Genomic DNA, 23101 nt, shown 5'->3' on the forward strand with positions numbered 1-23101 from the left:
GACGGGAATAATAAGGAGGCCAGGGTCCTTACACTTGCAGATTGTCAGTTCATTGTTGGCGGTGATCTGCATGGAAAGACAACGTGCACCCTATGAACGCTCGGTAGCGCCCCCCCCCCCCCCCCCCTCCTTTTTTATTCCCATGGAAAGAGTTTTATTCCCACTAGGAGGCCCGTGTCCAGAGGCTTTGCATTGTGGCAACAGTGCCTCACAAAGCATTAAACATTAAAGGGATGTTTCAGATCCTTTACACTGGGTTTCTGTTCATATTTTATGGTAGATAGTTTTTGAACAACCTCAGTTTGGAGAAACAGAAATCATCCACACCGAATATACAGTTAAAGGGTAGATCGCTGCACCTCCATGTCGAAAGAAGCCAGTTAAGGTGGCTCGGACATTTGGTCAGGATGCCTCCTGACGCCTCCCTGGTGAGGTTTTGTAGGCATGTCCAACCGGGAGCAGACCCAAGGGAAGACCCAGGACACGCTGGAGGGACTATTGGCGCTTACACATTAGCGTTGTCCCTTCCGGGACCAGAATTTGGTTTCACACACAGGTCAGATTTGCGCTTTTGGTTCCGAGGTGACTCTTTTTTTTCAGAACTCCTCTCCAGCGGTCAGACTGGGACCTTGTCAGTGGAGAAAGCAATGTGTGTGTGTGGCTCAACATCACGAGGACACACACAGCAAATCAATAAAATAATGATGTTCAAAGTCTCCAAAAGCAACACAGCTCTTTCCCGCCTTTATTTGCCTTATTATGGAGGACACCGCAGATTTTCCTGCATGCCCACAAGCTCAGGGAATTCTGCATTCCTCAGAAGTCTCTCCTATTTCTATGTGAAAATTACACCGCACGTTCAAGACCAAACTCACGCCATCCAGCCCCACCAAACCCCGACTGTGTCGACGCTAATGTCTAAGCGCCATAAGTCTCTTGGCTGGCCAACGCCTTAGAACTGGAGCTGGTCTAAGGCCCTGTCCACACGTAGCCGGGGATCTGCCAAAACGTAGATATTTTTCTACGTTTTGGCCTGTCATCCACACGAAAACGGAGTTTTTTCACATGAAAACAGATCTTTTTAAAAACTCCGGCCAAAGTGAAGATCTGCGTTTTCTCCGTTTTGGGTGTCTGCGTGTGGACAGACACAACCGGAGTTTTAAGGTCCGCAACGTCACTTTCTGCGACAAAAAAATGCTGACATCACGTTTGCGACCTGTGTTTACACTAGCCGACAGCATGGATGCCCTCAGAGCTGCGCTCGCTTTATCAATTGTCCAAGCGCTTTTTGCTTGTTTGTTTTTGCAAGCGGAATTACTGCTCCTTGTGGAAGACCACAGACGAAGGACGAGGTTAAGAACGGGGGAAGTACTGCCGCCTACAGGTCTGGCATGTTCTTAACAACGTATTTATCCGGGTACGTGTGGACAGAGTTTTTTTTAAAATGAGGTGGTGTGGATGCAAGTTTCTGGAGGGGCGGATATTCGTTTTTAAAAACCCGGCTACGTGTGGACTAGGCCTGGGGACAGGGAAGTCTGGGCCTCTTGTCTTGGCTGCTGACCCCATAGATATGTAGATAAACACTAGATGCCTCGTCCCTGCTGTTCGCCAATGGGATGCGAAGTGGGAACATGGCGGCCATCTTAGATCAGACAGCTGCCCCCTTTCTTGACATTGGGTTGTATGGTGCATGTACTATTTAAATAACACTAACTTGCACAAATTTCAACCGATTTTCAAAAGGTTTGATTTGTTATAAACGCCACAGATGTGTCCATGAAATAGGATGGGTTTGGCCCAGAAATTCTTGTCATTTCACTCCACAAAGCATTTAATCTTTCATAGATAACACTTCATTTGTAAGCTACAGTAACTTAAAGTATACATAGCCTATCATTGCTAGTTCACACCGTGGGCGGGGTCTTATTTCACAAACACATTCTCACATCTGGAGTGGCTAAAACGGATGATGGGTGACCAAGTGTTTGTTTGGGAGCCCCAACGCATCGGGAGGCAATGCGCTGTGCCAGGGCGTTGCTTTCCGATGCCCGCGCTAAAACGGAGATTTCTCTGAATTCTGACCTTTGTGCTTTGGCTATATAATCCTCCGCTAACCCCGATCCTAACCTTAACCCTCTTGCGCTGCAAAACTTTGTTCTTTGTTGTAACGTTCGTCTCACACACAGTTAATGGGAGGTTTAGAATGAGAAACAGGGTTAAGGTTAGGATGGGAGTGAGGGGAAGGTTGACTAGCAAACAGTTAGAGGTTAAATGTCGGTGAAATGTGTGTGGCTCTGAGCTGTATTGTTTCATATCAGCTCGTGAGTGGCCGAGACTCAGCTGGAGTCCAGTGCAACCACACAGCACAGTCCAGACATCACCTTTCACCTCATAACCATCAGCTGCTGCTCATTCAAAATCAATGTAGAGCAGAGTTTTAACCCTGAGGGAGGAATAATTATGGTTTTTGGATGAATTTCTAGATTTTGTAGGCTATGAGATAGACTAAAATGTCAAACTAATGACTACACAGCAGTATTAGATACTCATCTATACAGATTATCAGCAAGAAAAAGTTGATTTAGGAGTTACCCACTCTCTAACCATTTACATAATGGAGTTTTGAAATCACATATAAACTCTAATCTCACAAATTATATATTATTTCATGTAAATGGAATTTGATTAATACTTGGTCTGTTTAAACAATCAGAGTTTCACAACTTTCAATTATTCAAGCAGAAATAAGAATTTCTAAAGATTCCACTACTCTCTGCTGGAAACAGTAACCAAGCATGGCAATTTAAAGGGTTATGAATTATTTATTATTTTCTGATATTTTTGTGATTAAAGGATTTTGGTTTTAGAGGCAATGATCCACTTTGGAGCTCACTGTAACCATCTGTCACCTTTCCAGTCAACTCAGTGTCTTTTCTAATCTAAGGTCATTCAATGATGCATGATGAACTTGTTTATAAAATTATCAGAATACCAAATCCACAGTTCTTAGAGAGAGAGAGAGAGAGAGAGAGAGAGAGAGAGAGAGAGAGAGAGAGAGAGAGAGAGAGAGAGAGAGAGAGAGAATTACATCAGAAAATAAATTAGGAGAATTACAATGAAATTCTGATGTTGCATATAATTTTTAACATATTAATAAATTGTAAAACAAGCCAAGTATTATTTCATTCATAGTGAAACTGCAGCAAACTCAATTGTTTTTTAGGATTTAAAACACCAAGCAGTTTATCCACATCTATCTGGTTTAGGTTTTAGGAGCTTTCAACAGCCAACCGACCTTTTACAAACAGGGAGCCTGTGCAGTGATTTAAGGACCAGTGGGATTTGTTCCAGTTCACAGGTCAGGAGTCTAGCAGCTGATGATTGATTTTTTATCACCGTAAAACCAGCTACGACAATCAGACAAATGTGTCTCATTTAAACAGGGAACACTGGTGATGGTGCTGTTTCACAGGTTACTCACGTACTTTTTAGTACGTGAGTAACCTTCATATTCATTCATAACCCTTTAACTTGCCATGCATGGTTACTGTTTACAGCAGAGAGTCTAGTTAAACGCTGATCTTTAGTTATTTGAAATTAAAAATATATTTAAAATCAAATTCCAGTCCATCACTCATTGGTATTATAATTACACTAGTTGTGCAGAGCTGTGTGTCATCATAATAATGATAAATGTCTTTATAGTGCTTTTTAATATGAACCAAAGGGAACATCTAGATTTGAAATAAAGGTGGTCTGAGAATGGAGTCTTGAGGAACTCCATGTGGGACTATTGTTTTCTCTGATTTGTAATTACAGGAGTTTTGTTCTGACAAACAAGGCCGAACCAAGTCTAGATAACCCCACCCGCCTAATCCCATGGGTAAATGCTGCTTTATGAAAAAAAAAAACTTTGTTAAGCACATTCACACAAATGGACACTGTTAGGACAAGGCTGATTTTTATTTAAATGAAAGAATAAAATATGTTTATTAGAAAATGAAAAACAAAATATAAACAGAATAAAAAATGTACACGCGTGAACATTTTCATCTGAATGTGTAATATTTAGAATGAAAAAGAGCAACCAAACAATTAAATCCAGCATAGTCAGACGATGCTCTCCCGACTGAGGAAATTGTCAGATCCTATCTGACTACGTTGTTTACTGAGCATAAAAGATCAGAAGCAGCAGGAAAACCTGATACCTGCCTTATCGTTGCTATCTCAAATGTGTTATTTTGTCACAGAATGCTCTGCTGAAGTCAAACTTAAATGAGGCAAACAAACGGCAATTGTGTACGCTTGAAAATCAAACAAAGCTTTCTGTAAGAGGGTCAACTGAGAGACAGTGAAGGGCAGCAAGTGTTTCTTCTAAAGGATCTTTCAGTAATAAAAAACAAAATGATAAAAAATACCTCCATTTGTGTTTCTTTAACTGCATATGATCATAAAAGCCCCCGTGCGCAGCTAACAAATAATCCACTTGAGTTAATTCCAGCTCTTAACCTATAATTAAATAATAAGCAATGCACGAATGTGAGTTAAAAAAGGAAAGAACACAAGTGCTGTGAGTGTAGCTGAGCATTGTGGATGCATCACTGTTCTCAGGCGACCTGACAGTGCAGCAAAGTGAGAGACTGTCTTCTGAATCATCCCTCCCCTCTGGCCAAATGTCAGAAATAAAACCACCTTTGGCTTCATTTATGTCCACTAGATGGCAGACTTTCTCCTGACACAGAGCTAGCTTTAGCAGTAGTTTTATGCCTCATAAAACTACATATTCAAGTGTGTGTGTGTGTAGTGTGTGTCTGTGTGTGTCTGTGTGTGTGTGTGTGTGTGTGTGTGTGTGTGTGTGTGTGTGTGTGTGTGCCTTTCCCCAAACAAGCAATCTACAAATATAACGCTGTAAAGAGGGGGTTGTCAGACAGGTCAGAAAATACAAAACTATGATTTTAAATGTTTAATCCACTTGTTTTATTATTCTTCCTGTAAAAAACAAAAAGTTTAATTTCTAAATTAAGTACAGAGCTCTTCATTTCATTTGAGTTAATGCAGTTTAGCCTCACAGTATACCCCTATTAGATTATTTATTTTTGAAGCAGCTCACTCGGGCATCCACAGAGACGCCTCATGTTATACATGCCATTTTCTCCACTAACCAGGTTGTTGCACAATGTGTTTTTCCCCTCAAAAACAAGCGTGCACTACACTGTAACGTTAAAAAGAAAAAAGGAAACTTTGGTTCTGAAAACATCTGCCTTTACTATTACCATCTGTAAACACCCAGTACCCTGACTCATTCATTTTTAATGCATCACTTAACCTGCTTTAGATCTAATGTGTCACTTAAAAGCATCAAAGCTTGTTGGTATTTAAAAACACATTTGAACACAGTGGGATTTCAGTTGAAGCACTAGTCATGAGAATAGCAAACCTGTAGGGATAGCAGGTTTTTCTCTGCTGTGAGTGAGAAGCCGTGCGATTGGGTGACGGCACCGCGGTGGAGATGCTTGCTTTCTTCTCTCTGCCTCCTCTCACCTGTGCGTAGACACTCACTTACCCCCTGAGCCCTCAGAGTTGGGCACTTTCATCAATTTCCCGCTGAAGGAACATTCAACCTCTTTTGTGTGTCTAAACACCGCCGACTCTCCGTCACTCAGAGTCAGAAATCTGAGAAAGGTCCAATCAACTTAGCAGGCGATTACCTCAACTTTCCTACTTACATGGGAATACTTAAAGCTGATGAAGGCAGTGTACCACTGGCTTGCTGTGACACGTGATGTCAGCTGATGGCCCTGCAGTGCTCATCACCCATGCCTCATTGGGTCTATAGCATAAGAGATTTCTGCAAAAGGCTTTGGGAACAGGTTTCTGCAGCTCCCATTGTGTGGGATCCTTATCGGAAAGCTGGGTTTCCTTCTGCTAAGTGTCTCTCCTTTGCTTTTGACAAACATCTGAATGCAGTGTTTCAGAGGCATGCAGTGGTGTTTTTCGTTTTATTCCAAAAGCCCAAGACAAACACTCTGAAGATGTTTAATCCCGCGTCTGTCTTCAGCCTTGAAACTGTGAGTGAGATGACTCTTTTGTTTGCCTTATTCACCAGAATAACATTTATCTTTGAGACTGAGTGGAATTTCATTTTCTTTTCTGCACCCCTTCTTGTGTTTTCGAATACTTCTTCTACAAAACAAACCAACTGTTATCAGTAACAAAACTACTGAAACTACAACCAAACCAATGCCAACGTGGATGTAAAATGCTTGAACAGATCCAGTAGTCTCCACCTGGCAGATAGGAGACTCCGAAGGCCTTTGAACCAACTCTGACGTCCCTGCCCACGTAGGCGCCCTTTCCAAATAACAGTGCTCTGTGCTCTCGTTGACTAGCAGATTAACCCAGACTGTTGTATAGAGGGGAGCTGGTTTCCCGTTGTCCCTGACAACAATGAAGAGATGATGCATTCCCACGTCTTCTTGCAGAAGCTGTTGACTCAAGGTGATGTTCCCTGATCTTGAGTCAACCTGGAAGATGGAGTTTAGTTGCAGTGGCCCTGGTGCAGCCACAGAGAAAGTGATCTCAGAATTTAACCCCGAGTCCTCGTCGACGGCGTAGATCTTTGTGACCGTAGTCCCAGCCAGGGTGTCAGGCGAGAGAGTTAGACACGAGGTATTGCTGCTGGGAAGGATCACTTTTGGCTGGTTGTCGTTGACGTCCTCCACAAAAACAGTCACTCTGGCGGTGGTGGTTAGAGCGACCGCATGGCCGTTGTCGCTGGCCAAAAGGTAAAGTTCGTAACGGTCCTCCGTCTCTCGGTCCAGATCAGCGGTGGTCCGTAGGGTTCTCTGACTGTTATCCACCACAAAGGGCACGCTGCTGTTTACAACTCGCAGTTCTGTGTTCCCATTCTCCCCTTCGTCTGGGTCTCTCACCTCTATCCTCCCCACCTGGGTAAGTGGTGGAACATTCTCCGGGATGAAAAATATGAGGTGAGGGGAGAGAAAAACAGGTGCATTGTCATTCTGGTCCAGAACACGAATAACAACAGTGGCTTGGGACTCCAGGGAAGGAGAGCCGCTATCTTGAGCAAATACAGCAAGTGTGTATGTTGCCTGCTGCTCCCTATCCAGAGAAGCCAAAGCAGAAAGCTGACCTGTCACAGAGTCAATACTAAAGATGGCTGATGCGTATCTGTGCAGCCGGTAGGTCACCCTGCCATTGTGACCGCTGTCTGCATCAGAGGCTGACACCTGTAGCAGTGTGATCCCTGGCTGGTTGTTTTCCTCCACCTCTTGCTGGTAGTGAGTCTGAAGGAAATATGGGGCATTATCATTGACATCCTCCACCATCACCCTGATCTCTCGCCCTGACGGAGGGATCACAGGCCTTTCAGGTGAGCTCCCTTGCACTACCACTGAAATGCAATACTCGCTTTTCATCTCATAGTCTAGAGGCTTTGATGTAGAAAGCAGATATTTGCCACTCTGCAGGCTCAAAGAGAAAGGCACGTCACCCTCAATGGCAAGAGATGAGCCTTTAATGCTGCTGTCACCCTCAAGCTCTAAAACAGCCAAGGCAGTGGGGGGCTGATTCTCCGGTAACACCATCGTCTGGTTGAGCTGCTCAGCAATGAACCCGATCTTTATTGTGAGCTCCTGGGTCGCTTTGGCGAGCACAGATATGGTTACATGAGTGTCTGCCGGGGGGCAGCGAGGGCCACTGGCTAACACCTTTAACACCAGCTCCTCAGAGATGTCGTTTTGGAGGTCTTCTTTTAATCTGACGTACCCTGTGTGGCTGTTGAGGTTTAAGAGCATTCTGGCCCTTTCAGAAACTTTGGGACTGAGTGAATAAACGATGACGGCATTTGGGCCTGAGTCCGGGTCTGTGGCCACCACTTTAGTGACCACTGTGTTCTTCAGGGCGTCTCCGGGGATGGTGGCGCTGTGCGGACTGTCGGGACCAAAGCTTGGACAGTTGTCATTAACATCAGTCACTCTGACTATTAGAGCAACTGAAGCACTTAAAGGGTTTACACCACAGTCGATGGCCACCAGCTGCATCTGATACAGATCCAGAGTCTCCCTGTCCAGAGCTGCTCGTACAACCAGCAGGACAGAAGCGTCCCTAAACTTTAAAGTGAAAACTCCACCAGAACCTCGTAAATGGTACCTCAGCTGCCCGTTACGTCCGACATCACTGTCCTGCGCCTGGTCGTCCAAGAAGAATTCGGCCCCTACGGCTATGTCCTCGGACACCTCTAGGTGTATTTCACTGTTTTCAAAATGCGGTGGGTTGTCATTGATGTCCTCTATGATCACAGGAAACTGTATGAGATCTCCTGAAGGCCCCACAATGGCGTTCTGTAGAATAATACACCCATCAGCTGTTGTAACCTCGGGGCAAAGCTTCTCACGGTCCATTCTTAGCCCAGCAGTGAAAAGATTCCCAGTGTTTGTGTCCATCCACAGAAAGTCCTCAGTCAGGAGCTGGTATGGAGGTGGGAAGTGTTTACCCAGGGATCCAACCAGGATACCTGGCTCCAGTTCTTCCTGGACAGAAACCTGGAGGACGCCACATGTGATCTGCGTGATGTGGATTATAACCAGCAGATCCTGAGAGGGAGAAAATTACCTGTACAGTCATTTCTGGTACTTTCAATTCTGCATTCTACCTTCGGACATTCTCGAGGTATTTCTCTTTTTCCCAGTTAGAGATAACCTTTAAACTTCACGGCTCAGTGAGCTCTCTGAGAAACAAAACATCTGAACAACGATGGGATTGTGCCTTCAACCGATTGCTATCACAGAAAAATTACACAGAAACAACATTTTCATCAATTAAAGAGATGTTCAACTTAAAATGCTTGTGTAATTTTTTGAAGAGCGGGTCTTTTGACAATAGCCTTTTAAATTTCACACTCAGGAACAACACCCCGTGACCCTTTTACTGATTCAGAAATGCTGAGACGGTAAGGAGTTGCAACCTTGCAACCAGAACTGATAATCACTTTTGACTCACTCACCTGCAGAAGTCCAGCCCAGTTCATGTTATGAGGACTTCCATGGCCCATTGCCCTTTGCACATGTTACCTGAGTTCCCCAGCAGCGAGTGGTGGCCGAGCACCGAGGCAGCGACCTAAGCCTGCACAGCTGAGGGCATAATTCACTGATGCCCCTCCTACAACACTCAGGTCCCTCGTCGCAGTGACACACGAGCTGGAGGAGCAGCAGGTTTACCTGCACAAGGCGGGAGTATTGGTTCTGGACTTACGGTAGAAAATGTGCTGGTTTTGAGCAAACATACTACGCCAGACAGGATTAACCTGATCATACCAAAGAGCATGTAAGTCACTAACTCACCTTTTGTGCTTAAAGAGCAAGTCACCCCCAAATCAACTTTTTTTTTTGCTGATAAACCACATAAACTAGTGTCTAATTGTGCTGCAGACACGTGTAGTTAATAATTTGGCACTTCAGTGCATTGTAGTTAAAATTTAAATATTCTGCCTAAAACTGGCAGTGTTGTGCCGTTGTCAGGTAAAAGCTCTGCACTGTATTTTAATTTAAATCTGCCACCGCTATTGGCTAAGAGGTGTGCTATGATGTGAACTGGTACATTATGATGTCACAATGCTGTCGTGAGCCAGTGTGTGTGTGTATTTGTTAGCGGCTCCGCCCTCTCAGTCTGCCAGGCAACAACATTTGTTGCATTTTTCAAACACGAAGTGGGAGTGGAGTTAGACTCTGGTAGGGGGTGACTTGCTCTTTAAAATACACTTTCTACCTCATGTCACCATTTCAGTGTTTTGACGATTTTCTCAGAGCATTTCTGTTTCGATCCTCCACTATTTAGGAAAAACTACACAACTGTGATGTCTAAGATTTTAAAAATGAGATCATTACCAAATGTCTGCAACATGTCATGCCTCTTTATTAGAACGCGTCCACATAAGCTGATTTGATCTTTAACAAAAGTGGAAAAAAAATAACTTCTTAAGAAGTGAGATGGAGTTTTCTGGATTATCCTTGTTTTAACGGATCACTGCGCTATCATGCAGCAAAATACGGTATTAACTGGGCATAATAACAACCAAAAATATGTATTCATCCTTTTGACTGATTATGTTTTCATGCTTTTTGTGCTGGGCGAAGCTAATGTTCTAGACATGTCATGGACTCTGTTGTCTCCTAGACGACGCGCTTAAAGGATTTAAGTTTCTCCACCATCAGCAAACACACCAAGCTCAGAAAAAGACAGAAAACAGCTCTCAGACTGACTCAGTGGGAAATGAGGGGCCTCTGTAGTCAGAGCAGAGTACTACATCAGGAAACTTTTTCTAAGCTAAAGTATCCAGTCAAGTAACTTGTGGAGCCCTAATCTGAATATAATCCATAATAATAACCTAATCACATAATCCTGCCTCTAGATGAACTGCTCAAAGACCCAAATAAACACGTTAACTCATTTAGTCTGATCTCTTAACCCTGTTTTGAAAGAATTTAAACTATTTCCTTTCCCGACTGCGTCTGGTTGCGTAAGAGCTTATTCATGTCTCGCCCGCCCACGCACTCTTTTCTTTTTCCAAATGACAGTGAACTCTGAGGTTTCTCTGCGACCTGATTGGTCGGTCACATCCTCTGACTGAGGGGCTGTGGAGGGTTAAAACTACAGTGCTGCCTGTCTCACTCAGACAGAGACACGCAGCAGCAGCAGCAGCAGCAGCAGCAGCAGCAGCAGCAGCCTGGCTTTTACCTCACCCAAACAGAATGTCCTCAGACATCATCACAGGTGAGTCCACCCTTTCATTAATGAGGATCACAGAGGCGATGAGCACGGGAATCTGTCCGTTAAATAAGACTTTTGAAGAAAAACTCAAGTTTAGGACTCATTTTTTTAAATCTGTATGTTACAACTCATAAATGAAATGAAAAAAGTGAAAAGTTCAGAACAAGTTTGTTTTCTTTCATTTGACACGTTTACTGCTTCTCTGTTGAACGCTTTACTGTCTTAAGTTTATGTTTGACACGTAAACTTTAATGTCTTAAACAATCGGGTAACTTATACACATTTGGAAATACCAGTAAAAGTATTCAATAAACTATTTCTGTCTTTTAGTTTGGCTCATCAAGTTTATTATATACATTTTGTAAAGTTCGATTAAATCTTATAAAATTACAATTAAAACCAAAACTTTTCTCCCTAATTTGCGACTTTCCAGCTGCTCTGCCTTTTTTAAGCCAGTTATGGTTTCTTATTTCCGCCAAAACACATCGAGCTGAACTACTTCTGATATTAATGAGTTTATAAACGAAAACCCAAAGTTTTAACGTTCACTCTATCTTTTTAAAATCACTCTAACTTGACTTTTTTCACTTCCACCCTCTTCCTAAATGAGTCAAGACGCCTCAGATTCTTTTCAGCTGAATTGATGGTCTCTTTCCATCTGCTGTCACATTTTCCGTAGACTTGGTGTTGGAGCTTGAAGAGGAGTTGCAGGAGTTCCAGGATGTGGTGGAGGAGCTGAAAGCTCCGTCTCTAAGCAAACAGCATGCTTACCAGCATGTGCTGCACGAGGCAAAGACTCGAACGGGTCAGGGGGAGGACAGTGGCGTGGATGACTCTGATTACGGTCAGTTAAAAAAAAAAACAGCAGTTAGAATCGTGTTTTCTCTGAATAAAATGAGTTTTGTGCATCACTTGTTCATAAGTGGTACTGGATCTTATGTGTTAGCCCTAACCAGTGTTTGATGCTCCCAATTTACATAAAATTAGTGGCACACATCTCTACACTCTTCTGTTTTGCTAATGACAACAGCCGTGTACTGGAATGAACTGCAATTACGACTCGCCCATCTTTCCTACTGGCGCTTTATTTTCCTCCTATTGTTGCTCGTTTGTCGACGGTTATGAGACAAAACGGGGGGCTGTTTTCCTCTGCTCCCCGGCGTCGTCATTATTGAAAGTGTGCTGGCCCTGAATGTTTGAAAAAAGGCGAGCTGCTTTCAAGTTTTCATGCCGACACATGGGAGTCACTCACAAACAGGCGTTCACCTTCATTTGTGGAGCACGTCATCATCATCATCATCGCGTGCAGCTCCCGCATTGTGCTAACGCTGTTGTCACTGTCACCGCTGGTTTGCATGGAATGCCCTGAGTGCTTATTATCTCACCTCCCTCCCCGACTCTCCCCCTCTCTTCCCTTCAGGCAGTGAAGCTTCCATGGGGAACAGTCTGAACACCAGTGAGGAGGAGCTCCACACTGCAGGCGTAACATCGGCGCAGAAAGGTACTGCAGCCTCCTATCAGCCCATCTCCATCCAGATACAGAGATCCCTATCACTTTTGCTCTGTGGTCGGCAGAACATTCAAAGCCCCTCCAAAAAGCTGGGAGCTCTTTAGTTTTGACACGACAGAACCTCTCCTGTGGTGGCTCTCCACAGCGCCCTTTCAACGTCTCCTGCAGGGGTTATGTTTGCTGTTATTCACCCCGGAGACCGTCTCTGTGTAAACGAGCGTGCTGTTCTGATGCATTTACATGCACAGACTGTCACATTTTAATGGATAGAATCAAGAGGCCCTACCAGAAGGTGCCATTCGCTCTGCATGGCATCATGCACGGCCTCCCAAACATTCACAACAGACGTTTCTAAAAAAAAAAAACAATGTCGTCAATTAGCTGCAACGCCGTGGCGGCATCAGGGAGCCTTAGGTTGTTTATAAGCGGTCAAACCGTGGCGGTAATGCGGTGCAATCGTGTACTTTTTGTAAAAGATTAGGCGATGGTGGTATAATGAGGTGTGGGGGCAGTGTCTGCACTTCCATGGGCTTCCATTTGTCTTGGGCATAACTTGTTTTTACTGCGATCGAAGCCGCGATCGTTACTGTTTTTTAACAAGCCGCACCTAAAGGCGTCTGTCCCCCAGAGTCCCCGTGCGGTCTCTGGTGATCTGAGTTTGCATTGCTCCAATTTGCCGTCTCAACTGATTTTGCTCAAAAAGCAAAACTTACAGCCAGGTTTACTTTATTTTTCCATATACTTGTTGGCCGGAGCTCGACAGTAACTGCCCACGTCATCATAACATCTCCCTCCGTAGCGCCAAGGCGTATTCGCCATTTATAAGACAGAGAATTCATGCAGTATTACTACCAAGTGAGGAGGAACCAATGCTGCAAAATTTGTACATCGCCATGCCGGAATGGACACGGTTTTTCCACACACACCTTTGAGGTGGACAGCATTAGCTCAGGGGGTTGAGCGGGTTGTCCAGTAATTGGAAGGTTGCAGGTTCGATCCCGGCTCCAACCAGAGAAATCTGCTGTTGTGTCCTTGGGCAAGACACTGAACCCGCCTTGCCCGCTGGTGGTGGTCGGAGGGACCGGTGGCGCCTGCGCTCAGCAGCCTCACCTCTGTCAGTGCAGCTGTGGCTACATTGTAGCTCATGACCCCCACCAGGGTGTGGATGTGTGTGTGAATGGGTGAATGACTGATTGTGTTGTGAAGCACCTGGGGGGGGGGGGGGTTGTAGAACCATAAGAAGGTGCCATGCAAATACCATTAATATTACACCGATTTACCGGCACGGCACGTCTTGTAAAAAGAGCTAGCGAGAGATCCTGGTGGGATCCATCAAGCCGTCAAATGTCTTTAGACACATGAAGAGCAGATTAGCCTCAAAAGAGAACGCTTTTGCCAGTCCAAAAGCAGTCTGATTCTTATGACTCGGTTTATGTTGGAGCCAAAACAAACACCACCTAATCCATGCTGTGTTTTTTCTCTCACTAAAATCTTCCTTTGCTTGTCTTATTTTTTCCTCTTTTTCTTCAATATTTCCTCAAATTTCTTTTCTTTCTGCTTCAGCCAAGCTGGGAGACACAGATGAACTCCAGAGCTTTATCGACATGTTGGACCAGGAACTTGCTGGTGCGTATTTCACTTCATCTTTCCACATTTTACACTCAAGCTGACGAGCCAGCAGGCTGCGGCGTGTTGTGATGGCGAAGAAGCTGACGGCCAGCGTGCTCTGCCACACACAAAAAAGAGCGTGCAGCAGTAGCCACCTTGTTCTTCTCTCTACTATCGCCTTCCTGCTTATCTCTGAGCACCTTTTATGTGTAAATGCCAGTGTCTAGGGGACGAAGGTGGACTATCTACACGCTCTTTTGTGTTAATGGTGTACTTGACTCCATGAGCATCATGATCCTCATATCTGCTCCAACAGAGTGGTGCTTTAGAGGCTCGTGAGGTGCTCCGTGTGTGCACACGAGCCATAAAGAAGAAAACATACATCTGCTGCTGTCAATGGTCTTGACACGGAGAAAATTAATGTTGCAAATTAATCGTAACTCCCCCTGTATCTCTACAAGAGCAACCTATTAGTCAGTGCATGTTTGTGGGCGTCTGTTGATGTATGCCTGTGTGCATTTCTTTTTATAAACTCTGGGTTTGTCTCTCACCAACACCCCCTCTGTTCTGCAGAGATGTGAGCAGAGATAGAGCCGGAAAGAACGAGGGCGAGGCATCGAGCTGAAAGAGAGATCTACACCCGAGCAGATCTGATGGAGCGTTTCTCGCTGCTTTAGAGGGGAAGAAAGAAGAAAGTTTGAAATTCTGAAATGCAAAATAGAAAAAAAAAACCCAACAACCCCAAAAACACCCAAATACAGAGTCCAGCTGACAACGTGACATCCCTGCAGCATCACATCCGAAATGTGTGACACGTTCCCCAAAACAGACAAAGCTTCAATCTGCTTTAGCTCATTAAGCCTCATTTCCATGTGAGGGTTCCTACAGTGTAAGATTTTATTCTAATAATCACAGAGGCTACAATTTGAGACATTCTCCTTTTCAAATGCAGGTGATCCCTCGTTTATCGCGGTAGATGCGTTCCAGACCTGGCCGCGATAGGTGAAAATCCGCGAAGTAGGGACACCATATTTACAGTACAGTACTATATTGAATTATCGTATGATCACATTCTCTTTTAGTGGGTAAAACTCAAGAAATTTTTTTTACTTGTTTTTTTTATAGTTTTATTACAAAAAGTGCATTTTATGATGAAATTGATGAACAAAAACAGGAATTTTTTGATATTTCGCATAGAAAAATGCAGCGAATTGGTGAAAAATACCGCGAATCTGCGAATTTCCCTTGAATAAGGCTCCAAAGAAAAAATCTGTGAAGTCGCGATAAACGAACCGCGAAGTAGCGAGGGATCACTGTATGTCTAATTTACCCTAAATATCCCTCAATATTAGGTCTGCACAAATTCATTACAACAGGAGGGGTATTTCCCACTTCGCCTCGTTCCATCAATAGATCCGTTTTGACAATGAGAGGGTCTCAGATTCACTATTTTACCTTTAAAACAGTCAAACTCAAGCTGGTGTCTCAGGAGGTTAGGTTTTATATAAAAAAGGAAGAGGCTCTCGGTTCTTGACTTGTTAAAAACAAGCTTTAAAACTATTTGTAAATGTGAGGGCTTTAAATCTGCTGTGTCATAATAAATGTCCTTTATATGACCACATTGTACATTTAATGTTAATATGATTTTTATATATTTTGTACATATGAAAAAGGCATAAATAAAGTTACATGTGAAGTACGTTTAGCTGTTTCTGTCTGATGTTTCGTGACACGTTCTGCCAGCCTTCTATTTGAAGCATCAGCACCGTAAACAGGCACCTGAATTCACTGCTTCGAGTATCGTGGTACACATTTCTGCAGCTCCTCTGGTGTTTTCTTTTTCAGTTACTGCATCACTCTTCTGATTATGCTTTGGGTTTTGCTGCTGCCATCACCTCAGAAAACCACACGTGTAGCTCAAACGTGGTTCTGACAGCATGAGAGGGAGCAGAAAGGGGGAATGTGTGATCGGAACCGTGAGAAACGCGTTCGTTTTGACTGTGTAGCGAGGCTTTTAAAACGCACGCAGCATCTGCCTTGAAGAAGGAAGATCGCTCTGCTCCAAGTCACAGCTGAGAGACTGCTGTCAGGGTTGGGTTCATATTCTGCATCAGCATACTGTAGATGTAGCGACGGGGTGTTCAGGTGTTTCCTGCAGTTGTCAGAAGACACACATGGGGAGGTGGTGAAAGCTGTTGTTGTAAGATGTGGTCTGTCACTTTTGACCAGCACCCGTATCGTTTGAAGCATCAACAATGGGATAACGTTGTACTAGCCCGTTTCATCTGAGTTTAGAATAAACAATGCATGATGAACAGTCTACCAGCAGATTATTTCAGAATACACACATGTCAAAATCTTTAAGTGTGCAGCGAAACAATAATAAACAGATAAAAATGATAAAAATAACCCCCAATGAACTACAAGTAAAAATACTAAATAAAATTTGCTATAAATTATATTTTTTATCACAAGATTAAGGCAGTATTGGAGCCTTATTAAGTTAGTCGGAAGGTTGTAGGATCAACCCCGGCTCCCAGCAGAGGATGCTGCTGTTGTGTCTTTGGGCAAGACACTTAACCCACCTTGCCTGCTGGTGGAGGACGGAGGGACGGGTGGTGCCTGTGCCTGTCCACCTCCGCCAGTGGACCCCAGAGCATCTGTGGCTACATTGTAGTTCATCACCACATGACTGTGTCGCAAATAGCCTTGGGGGGGGGGGGGGGGGGGGGGGTCTAGGACTCTTGAAGGCACTCTATCAAATACAGACCATTTACCAACATCACAATAAAACCGGTAAAAGAAGTTAAAAAAGCTTTAAGAAACAGACAATAAAACAACACATTCATGGAATATTGGCCTCATGGAGCACTGTTCAATACTTGTGTGTGTGTGTGTGTGTGTGTGTGTGTGTGTGTGTAACCTGACTACTTCACACTAGCCTGTAGCCAGTCTGTCTTTCCACATGTGACCTCTTGTTCTAAATTGAGATTAGACAGTCCTCAGGTAGGAGTTCGTGGTGTAAAGAGGAATTGTCCCTGTCTCAGAGCACACTCGACACGTGGATCAGATGATGGGCTGAGGCCAAACATTCACATTTGAAAACTTTTTTCTACGGCCATCTTTCTTCTCTTTGCACATTTAGACGATGCCCTAAACACTCTCGTCTCTGCTGTGTCTCAGACACTGGCAGAGAATGCTGGTCTCACTCTCTTGGGCAATCAGTGAGTGGTTTAAGTAAAATAGAATTAATAAGCTGAAACTGTGATTCATCTGCGTAACTATAAATAGACATATTATGTTTTCCTATGATGAAGCCTGGAGGGAGCAACTAAATATGGAAAAGGGCCCAAGAGTAGAACCCTGGGGAACTCCACAAGAAAGAATAGATGAAAGGGAAACACAAGATTTTTTTCAGTAATTACACAGATTCTTGTTTCAGTGGAGCCAACGAGAAGTTTTGCCCACAGGAAATGTGGATGCCTGCAATGAGCAGTTTATTGAGTTGTCATTGTTCTCTCTTTAGAAATCCCCAGACAGCTGGCTGATACGACCTCCAGCAGTTGGTGATAATACAGCATAATGGATAGACTGCGTGAATGGACCTATTTTTGGACACAAAGTCAGAGCCCAAAAGACAAAAAAGCTGAACACTTGAGAGAAAGTCTCTTGTCTGTTTATGTTTTATTAAAGGGACATTTTGTTCCCATGGTTCAGCTGCGAAGCACGGCCTGCTGTTTAACCCCGCTGACCAGTACAAGAGCCGCTCCTGGTTCGGGGGGCAGAAGGCTGCAGCAGGGAGAGAAAATGAGCTTCACATTTGATGTTACTATAAAGGCAGGAGGAGGAATGGGAACAGAAAGATGCCGAAAGGGAAAATGAGAGTGTTGAAATGAAAAAGGGAAATGCACAGAGGTAGTGCGGAGTAGCCCGCTCCTTCTCTGTTGTCTGTTCCACTTCTAGTAAAAGAAGAGAGTGACTGATTGAGGCCGCAGCTGTTCCGTGTTGTAACAAAGTTTGGCTCTGAAATGATGGAAGTTCCCCCACAAAAGAAGTGCACATCCTGTTTTCAGACTCCCTTCGACAGGAGCAGGAAATGTGCTGGTGTAGCGCAGGTGAAACACAAAGCCGCTCATTCGGCTCGAGTGTTGTGTCTGATCTGAAGGCTGCCTCGCCGTCGCATGAACCCACTCTGCCATTTTCAACCAACAGCGCCAAGAAACGAGCAGCTAATTATGCAGCGTGATTTTCATTAGACACCTCTTTCATGAGATCAGATGTAATATATCAGATTGTCATTTGGGAACACCTCTCTGTTGTTTATCCGCTCATTACTATGAAACGGCGGTTTGATTGACAGAGCGCCAGCGTGAGAGGTCAGCATGTCAAGCCAGTGGTTGTTTAGATAGAGGCAGACTAAATGATGAACGTTCAGAGTCCATTAGCTGGTAAATTAAAACGAATTGATGTTATGATGAGACGGTGAATGGTCCTGAGAGACGAAGACATCCTAAATAATTGTACCCTTTTACAGCCCTCACCTATAGACTCACGCAGCCCGCTGATAAACGTCACACGAGCTCAAAACCTCCACACACAATGCTGGTTTGTTTAAAGCTCATTAGGAAGATAATGAAGACGTAATTGAGTATAGCAGAAAAAGGAGACACTTGTTATTATCAGACAATGAGTAAATGAAGCGGAGATATGGCCCTGTGCACCGAGGCTATCATGGAGGAGTCGAGGGCGGGATGCAGAGCACGTAGCCTTCTGTCATCGGCCTGATGAGAGAGTCAAGCTGCACCTCCCCTCTGTGAGTTACACACACACACACACACACACACACACACACACACACACACACACACACACACACACACACACACACACACACACACACACACACACACACACACACACACACGCGCACACGCGCACACACACACACACACACACACACACACACACACACACACACACACACACACACACACACACACACACACACACACACACACACACACACACACACACACTGGCTGGGTGTTGCATAACCAAGGCCATTTGCTAAGTCTGGATCAAGGACTCAGACAAAAAAAGAGTAAAACAGGTGCTTCTGCATAATTGTCACTTTTTTCCTAAACAATATATAATGTGACCCCGTGCGCAAACGAGCAAGGCATAAATGAATCATTTGCAGGTGGTGACCTCATTACTAAAATGAACATAGAAGTAGAACAAGTCAAAGTCCTTTTAGAAACTGGTGACAGCTTTATTGAAATCTCCACTACCTGCTGCTGACCATGTGTTTTATTTTTACATTATAACTACAGTCAAATGAGACGATACACTCATTTTTTTAATGCCTGCTGCCTTCCATGCAGTGCATTTTTAAAACTCGTGACTTCCATGCGCAGGTGTTTCCTGCAGTTGTTAAGGAAACACACGAGGGTGCACAGAGCACTTTCCACACGCAGTGCCGTTTTTCACTCACGACTCAAATCCAGTGGCGTAATCTCGCTGACATGCACAAAATCATTTTTAACTTGTTAAAAAATAGTCACATCTAAGTTTAGAATGAGGAATAAAAACTGTCAGTCATCAATTTTAGCCATTTATTCTGGTGTCCATGGGTGATGGAATAACAAACAAGTCATTTGGCCGCCATATATGTCAGCTGAAACTTTGCATTTACTGAAATGTTTATAAAAGTCATAAACATGGGAAACAGTAATTATTTTCATATTTTTGATTCTCAGATTAACTTTTCACAGTGAAAGCTCTAATAATAATAAATAAACAAATTGAATATCAGTAAAACTGTATGCGCATGTAGACAAAATCCAGCTGTTTGTCCCCTCTGTAATTCAAATGATGTTGCTGCGGTGACATCTGCCTGAGTTGTAGAGCTCCAAAAATTCCCGAGTTTTCCCAAATGCTCATAATCCAACGGATGTGTGTAGAAACTGCTTGCGGTTTCAGATTTCTTGCGCATCATATCGTGCACGGCTATTAAAAATCAGAGCTCACGAGTTCCAGCTGAGTTATGAATTTCCCTGCATTTTTGGGATGAAAATTCCAAAGCTGTAAAAAGTGATGCGAACATTAAAGTTGCAACAGAAGCAGAAAAATTAAAATGGAGCTTTCATGCTGTTGTAAGATATTTTGTGAGTTTTGATCATAATACTTTTTAATTCTTTGCCCTCCCCAACATGGTGAGCATGCAACACTGCAGGTTTGCAAAAGCTTTGGTTTTGCTTGCTTATTGTCAGGAGTCTGGCAAAGCAACGCAGGCAGGCAAGCCATGTGTGTGAATATATCGTCAGGCAACAACCCATAGACAGATCTCAGTCACGGGGCGACATCTACAATCGTCTACCAACCTGTCTCCACATGCGATTGGACAACGCTAGGACCAATCAGAGCAATGAACAAGGTGACTGATGGGCCATTCCCATCTGTACCGGGTCGGCCCGGGCCGGGTAGCGTAGGTTATTTACATATCTGGGTGGCCTGGTATTTTTCCGGGCCAACCAAGGCTCATTCTCAGCCCTCTTCTCGAGGGGGTCTGCTTCAGGCCGACCAGGGCCAACACACCCACTGCTGACAGCAAATTCACACCTTCCATTAGAGCAAGCCTCTGATTGGTGGGTAGAATCAGCCCACATGGGCTTAAGGCAAGGATGTGTGGAATCAACCGGGCCAGGCTGGGGCCGACTGGGGCTACCCGGCCCGGGCCGACCCGGTACAGATGAGAATGGCCCAATACTTACTATGTTACTTTGGTCTGTCTAAAGTTTAGGCTGGAAATATGCTTGCTGTTTTATGACACATGTTTAAAATAACTGCCTCGTGTAGCCTGTGTTGATTTGAATCGTTGTTTGTGCGCGTCCCCAAAAATGAATGCATGCTGCAATATGCAAGTAACCAGTAGGCGAAACTGACAAAACGAGGGAGACACACTCGCCATGGTCATTCCGTCTTTGGTTTGGAGGTCTTTGAGTCTATCTACGATATTGCTACAGAATTGTTTTCTGTCGTGATCTCAAAATGAACCATTACCTGATCTCTTCTATTGATGCCATGTTTGTTTTGGTTGTACCCTACAAGCTCTAGCCAGTCTGCGCTCTGTACTGTGCCCCCTAGTGGAATACCCCAGTACTACACGCAGTGCAGCAGCGCCTGCTGCTTTTGTCGAGGCAAGGTTAAAAAGCAAGTATATTTCCAGCCTTAGGCTAATACCAGTGAATATTGTTTCTAATTTTTTTGCACACCATTGCATCTACTGTAAATCAAGTTTTCATTTTAGTTATACAGTAATTGAGCTCATTAATATTTTTGCTGCATTTATTTTTTTTTACCTTTAAGACATTTTCCTTGTACCTGATGAGATCTTTTCTAATTGGCTAAAGCTTTATAAATGAGGTGGATCGCCTGGGCAAAACTCCACTCAGCAGAAGAAAAACTGCTTCCCTGTTTTGAACTCCCAGCTTAGAGAGAACATTTTGATGGTTTGTTTGGATTTTTATGGCTGCTCTTACGTAAATCCTGCTCCCAACCCATGGCCGTGCCATTTCCTGTTTTGTTCTCACTCTACTGTCTTATTGTATGGGAGAGGAAACCAGTGCAATTTCTTTCAAAGGAGTTCATTCCCGAGGAATGTGATTCATCCAGTCTTCTAGACGTTAAATGAGCCATTACATCATTGCTGACTGGGGATTTCTTGGCTCCACTTCGCCCTTCCTCTTTCCTCTTTTCCTCTTCCACTTTCTACTCAGTTTACTTGAAATCATTACAGAAACTCAAGCACAGAACACTAAATGCATCAAAGAGCTCCGATGGTGTTACATTTCTATTGTTGGGAAATAAAAAATCTGTGGTATAAAAAGTCTCATTTTAACAAAGTTTATGCACTGAACACATGAAAGTAGAAGAGGGGTAGGAATAAGAAGCTGTGAAAAGAAGATGTGAATGTGTGAATGAAAGTGACAGAGAACATAGTTTTAGAAAATGCCACAGGCTACCCAGCGGGCCAAAAACAGAAAGGGTTGTAAAGCAGCAAACTAGGGAGCTGTCAGTCACACGAGGAGGTCTCAGGGCATCTGAACAGCTGTGAAAATGTTCCCAGCCTACTAGGAGCTTCAGATGAATGGCTGGAAACACATATGTGCAATTTTAGGATCCAAGAGGAAGCCCGGGGTAGTTGTCTTCTAAGAGATGCAGCGTTTCTTTTTTAAATAATTAAAATTTAAACTGATCTGAATTCTTCCAGGATTGTTAGATTTATCATGTTAAAAGCACCTGCTTCTGAAATTCAAATGTATTTTCTCTCCATGATTACATCCCAATCATCACAACTTCTTATTAAAGTAAAAAAAATGAAACAAGTAATTTAAAATGTCAGAAAAGGACTAACATTCAAGTTTTCTGGGACAAATAAAGTTCAACACCTCTCAAAAGTATAAGACCAACTTCACACACAGAAAAAAGTTTTTTTGTGCGTAAGCTCAGATATTTAAGTTTAAGCCCGCAGTGTATTTGATCTGGAAGGTGTGTGAAATGTCTGCAAAAGTGGATTAGCACTACAGATCACACCAGGCCCATTGAAAGTCACTGCAATGTGATCCAAGTTGATAAAGTACTTGAGGTCTCTGAAGTCCTCCGTACCAGAGCCACACACCGACGCTGGGTTCTGACACCAAAAGTCCACTGACGCAAGCCTCCTCTTCCACCAGCAACCCACATCTGAGACAGGCATTAGCAGACTGCCATCTGATGGTGAACGCCAGCTGATGCAACTGAGAGACGGCGACGAGCTGACGAGGAACAACTCTGCAGAAACAGACCTGAAGATTCCACACGGCTGCAAGTGAAAAAGGGAATAAAAACAGAGATAAATCCCACAGCTTGTGGATGAAATATCTTCCCATCCTGCCATCAAACTAAACCAAGTGGTGAGAAATGTTAGCCATCAAGCAGTATCTCACGGTGGCTGGGTTTTCCAGCCAGGATTCTGGATCTGCACTTTGGAGGCTTAAAAATCCGCGGCTGTTGCTCGAGTCTCAGCCGCCTCGGAGGAATCAGAGGCCATCTATCTTACAGAGAAGAGATCATTATGTAGGCGACTAGCAGCTTTAGGCTGAGGGCAGGTGGGAATGCTTGTACTGGATGAACTATTTGCAACTCTCCTTGTTT

The 23101-nt window shown here is 43.9% G+C and overlaps 2 protein-coding genes across 2 annotated transcripts; one reads left to right on the plus strand and one right to left on the minus strand.

Annotated features, from left to right (window-relative positions):
• Positions 1-6022: 6022 nt before the first annotated feature.
• Positions 6023-9304, minus strand: pcdh20l (protocadherin 20-like). The gene is made up of 4 exons (XM_054737205.2): positions 9240-9304; positions 9093-9180; positions 8951-9025; positions 6023-8615 (listed from the first exon to the last, which is right to left on the minus strand). The coding sequence occupies exons 1-4, from the start codon at positions 9302-9304 to the stop codon at positions 6096-6098; spliced, it is 2748 nt and encodes a 915-aa protein (XP_054593180.2). The 3' UTR covers positions 6023-6095.
• Positions 9305-10636: 1332 nt separating this feature from the next.
• On the plus strand, positions 10637-14740 carry si:dkey-27i16.2 (regulator of cell cycle RGCC). Its single transcript, XM_015974073.3, has 5 exons — positions 10637-10791; positions 11468-11632; positions 12209-12289; positions 13862-13924; positions 14480-14740. The coding sequence occupies exons 1-5, from the start codon at positions 10770-10772 to the stop codon at positions 14485-14487; spliced, it is 339 nt and encodes a 112-aa protein (XP_015829559.1). The 5' UTR covers positions 10637-10769; the 3' UTR covers positions 14488-14740.
• The last annotated feature ends 8361 nt before the right edge of the window (positions 14741-23101 follow it).

This window comes from Nothobranchius furzeri, chromosome 1 (genome assembly GCF_043380555.1).
Source record: "Nothobranchius furzeri strain GRZ-AD chromosome 1, NfurGRZ-RIMD1, whole genome shotgun sequence".
Classification (NCBI taxonomy): Eukaryota; Metazoa; Chordata; class Actinopteri; order Cyprinodontiformes; family Nothobranchiidae; genus Nothobranchius; species Nothobranchius furzeri.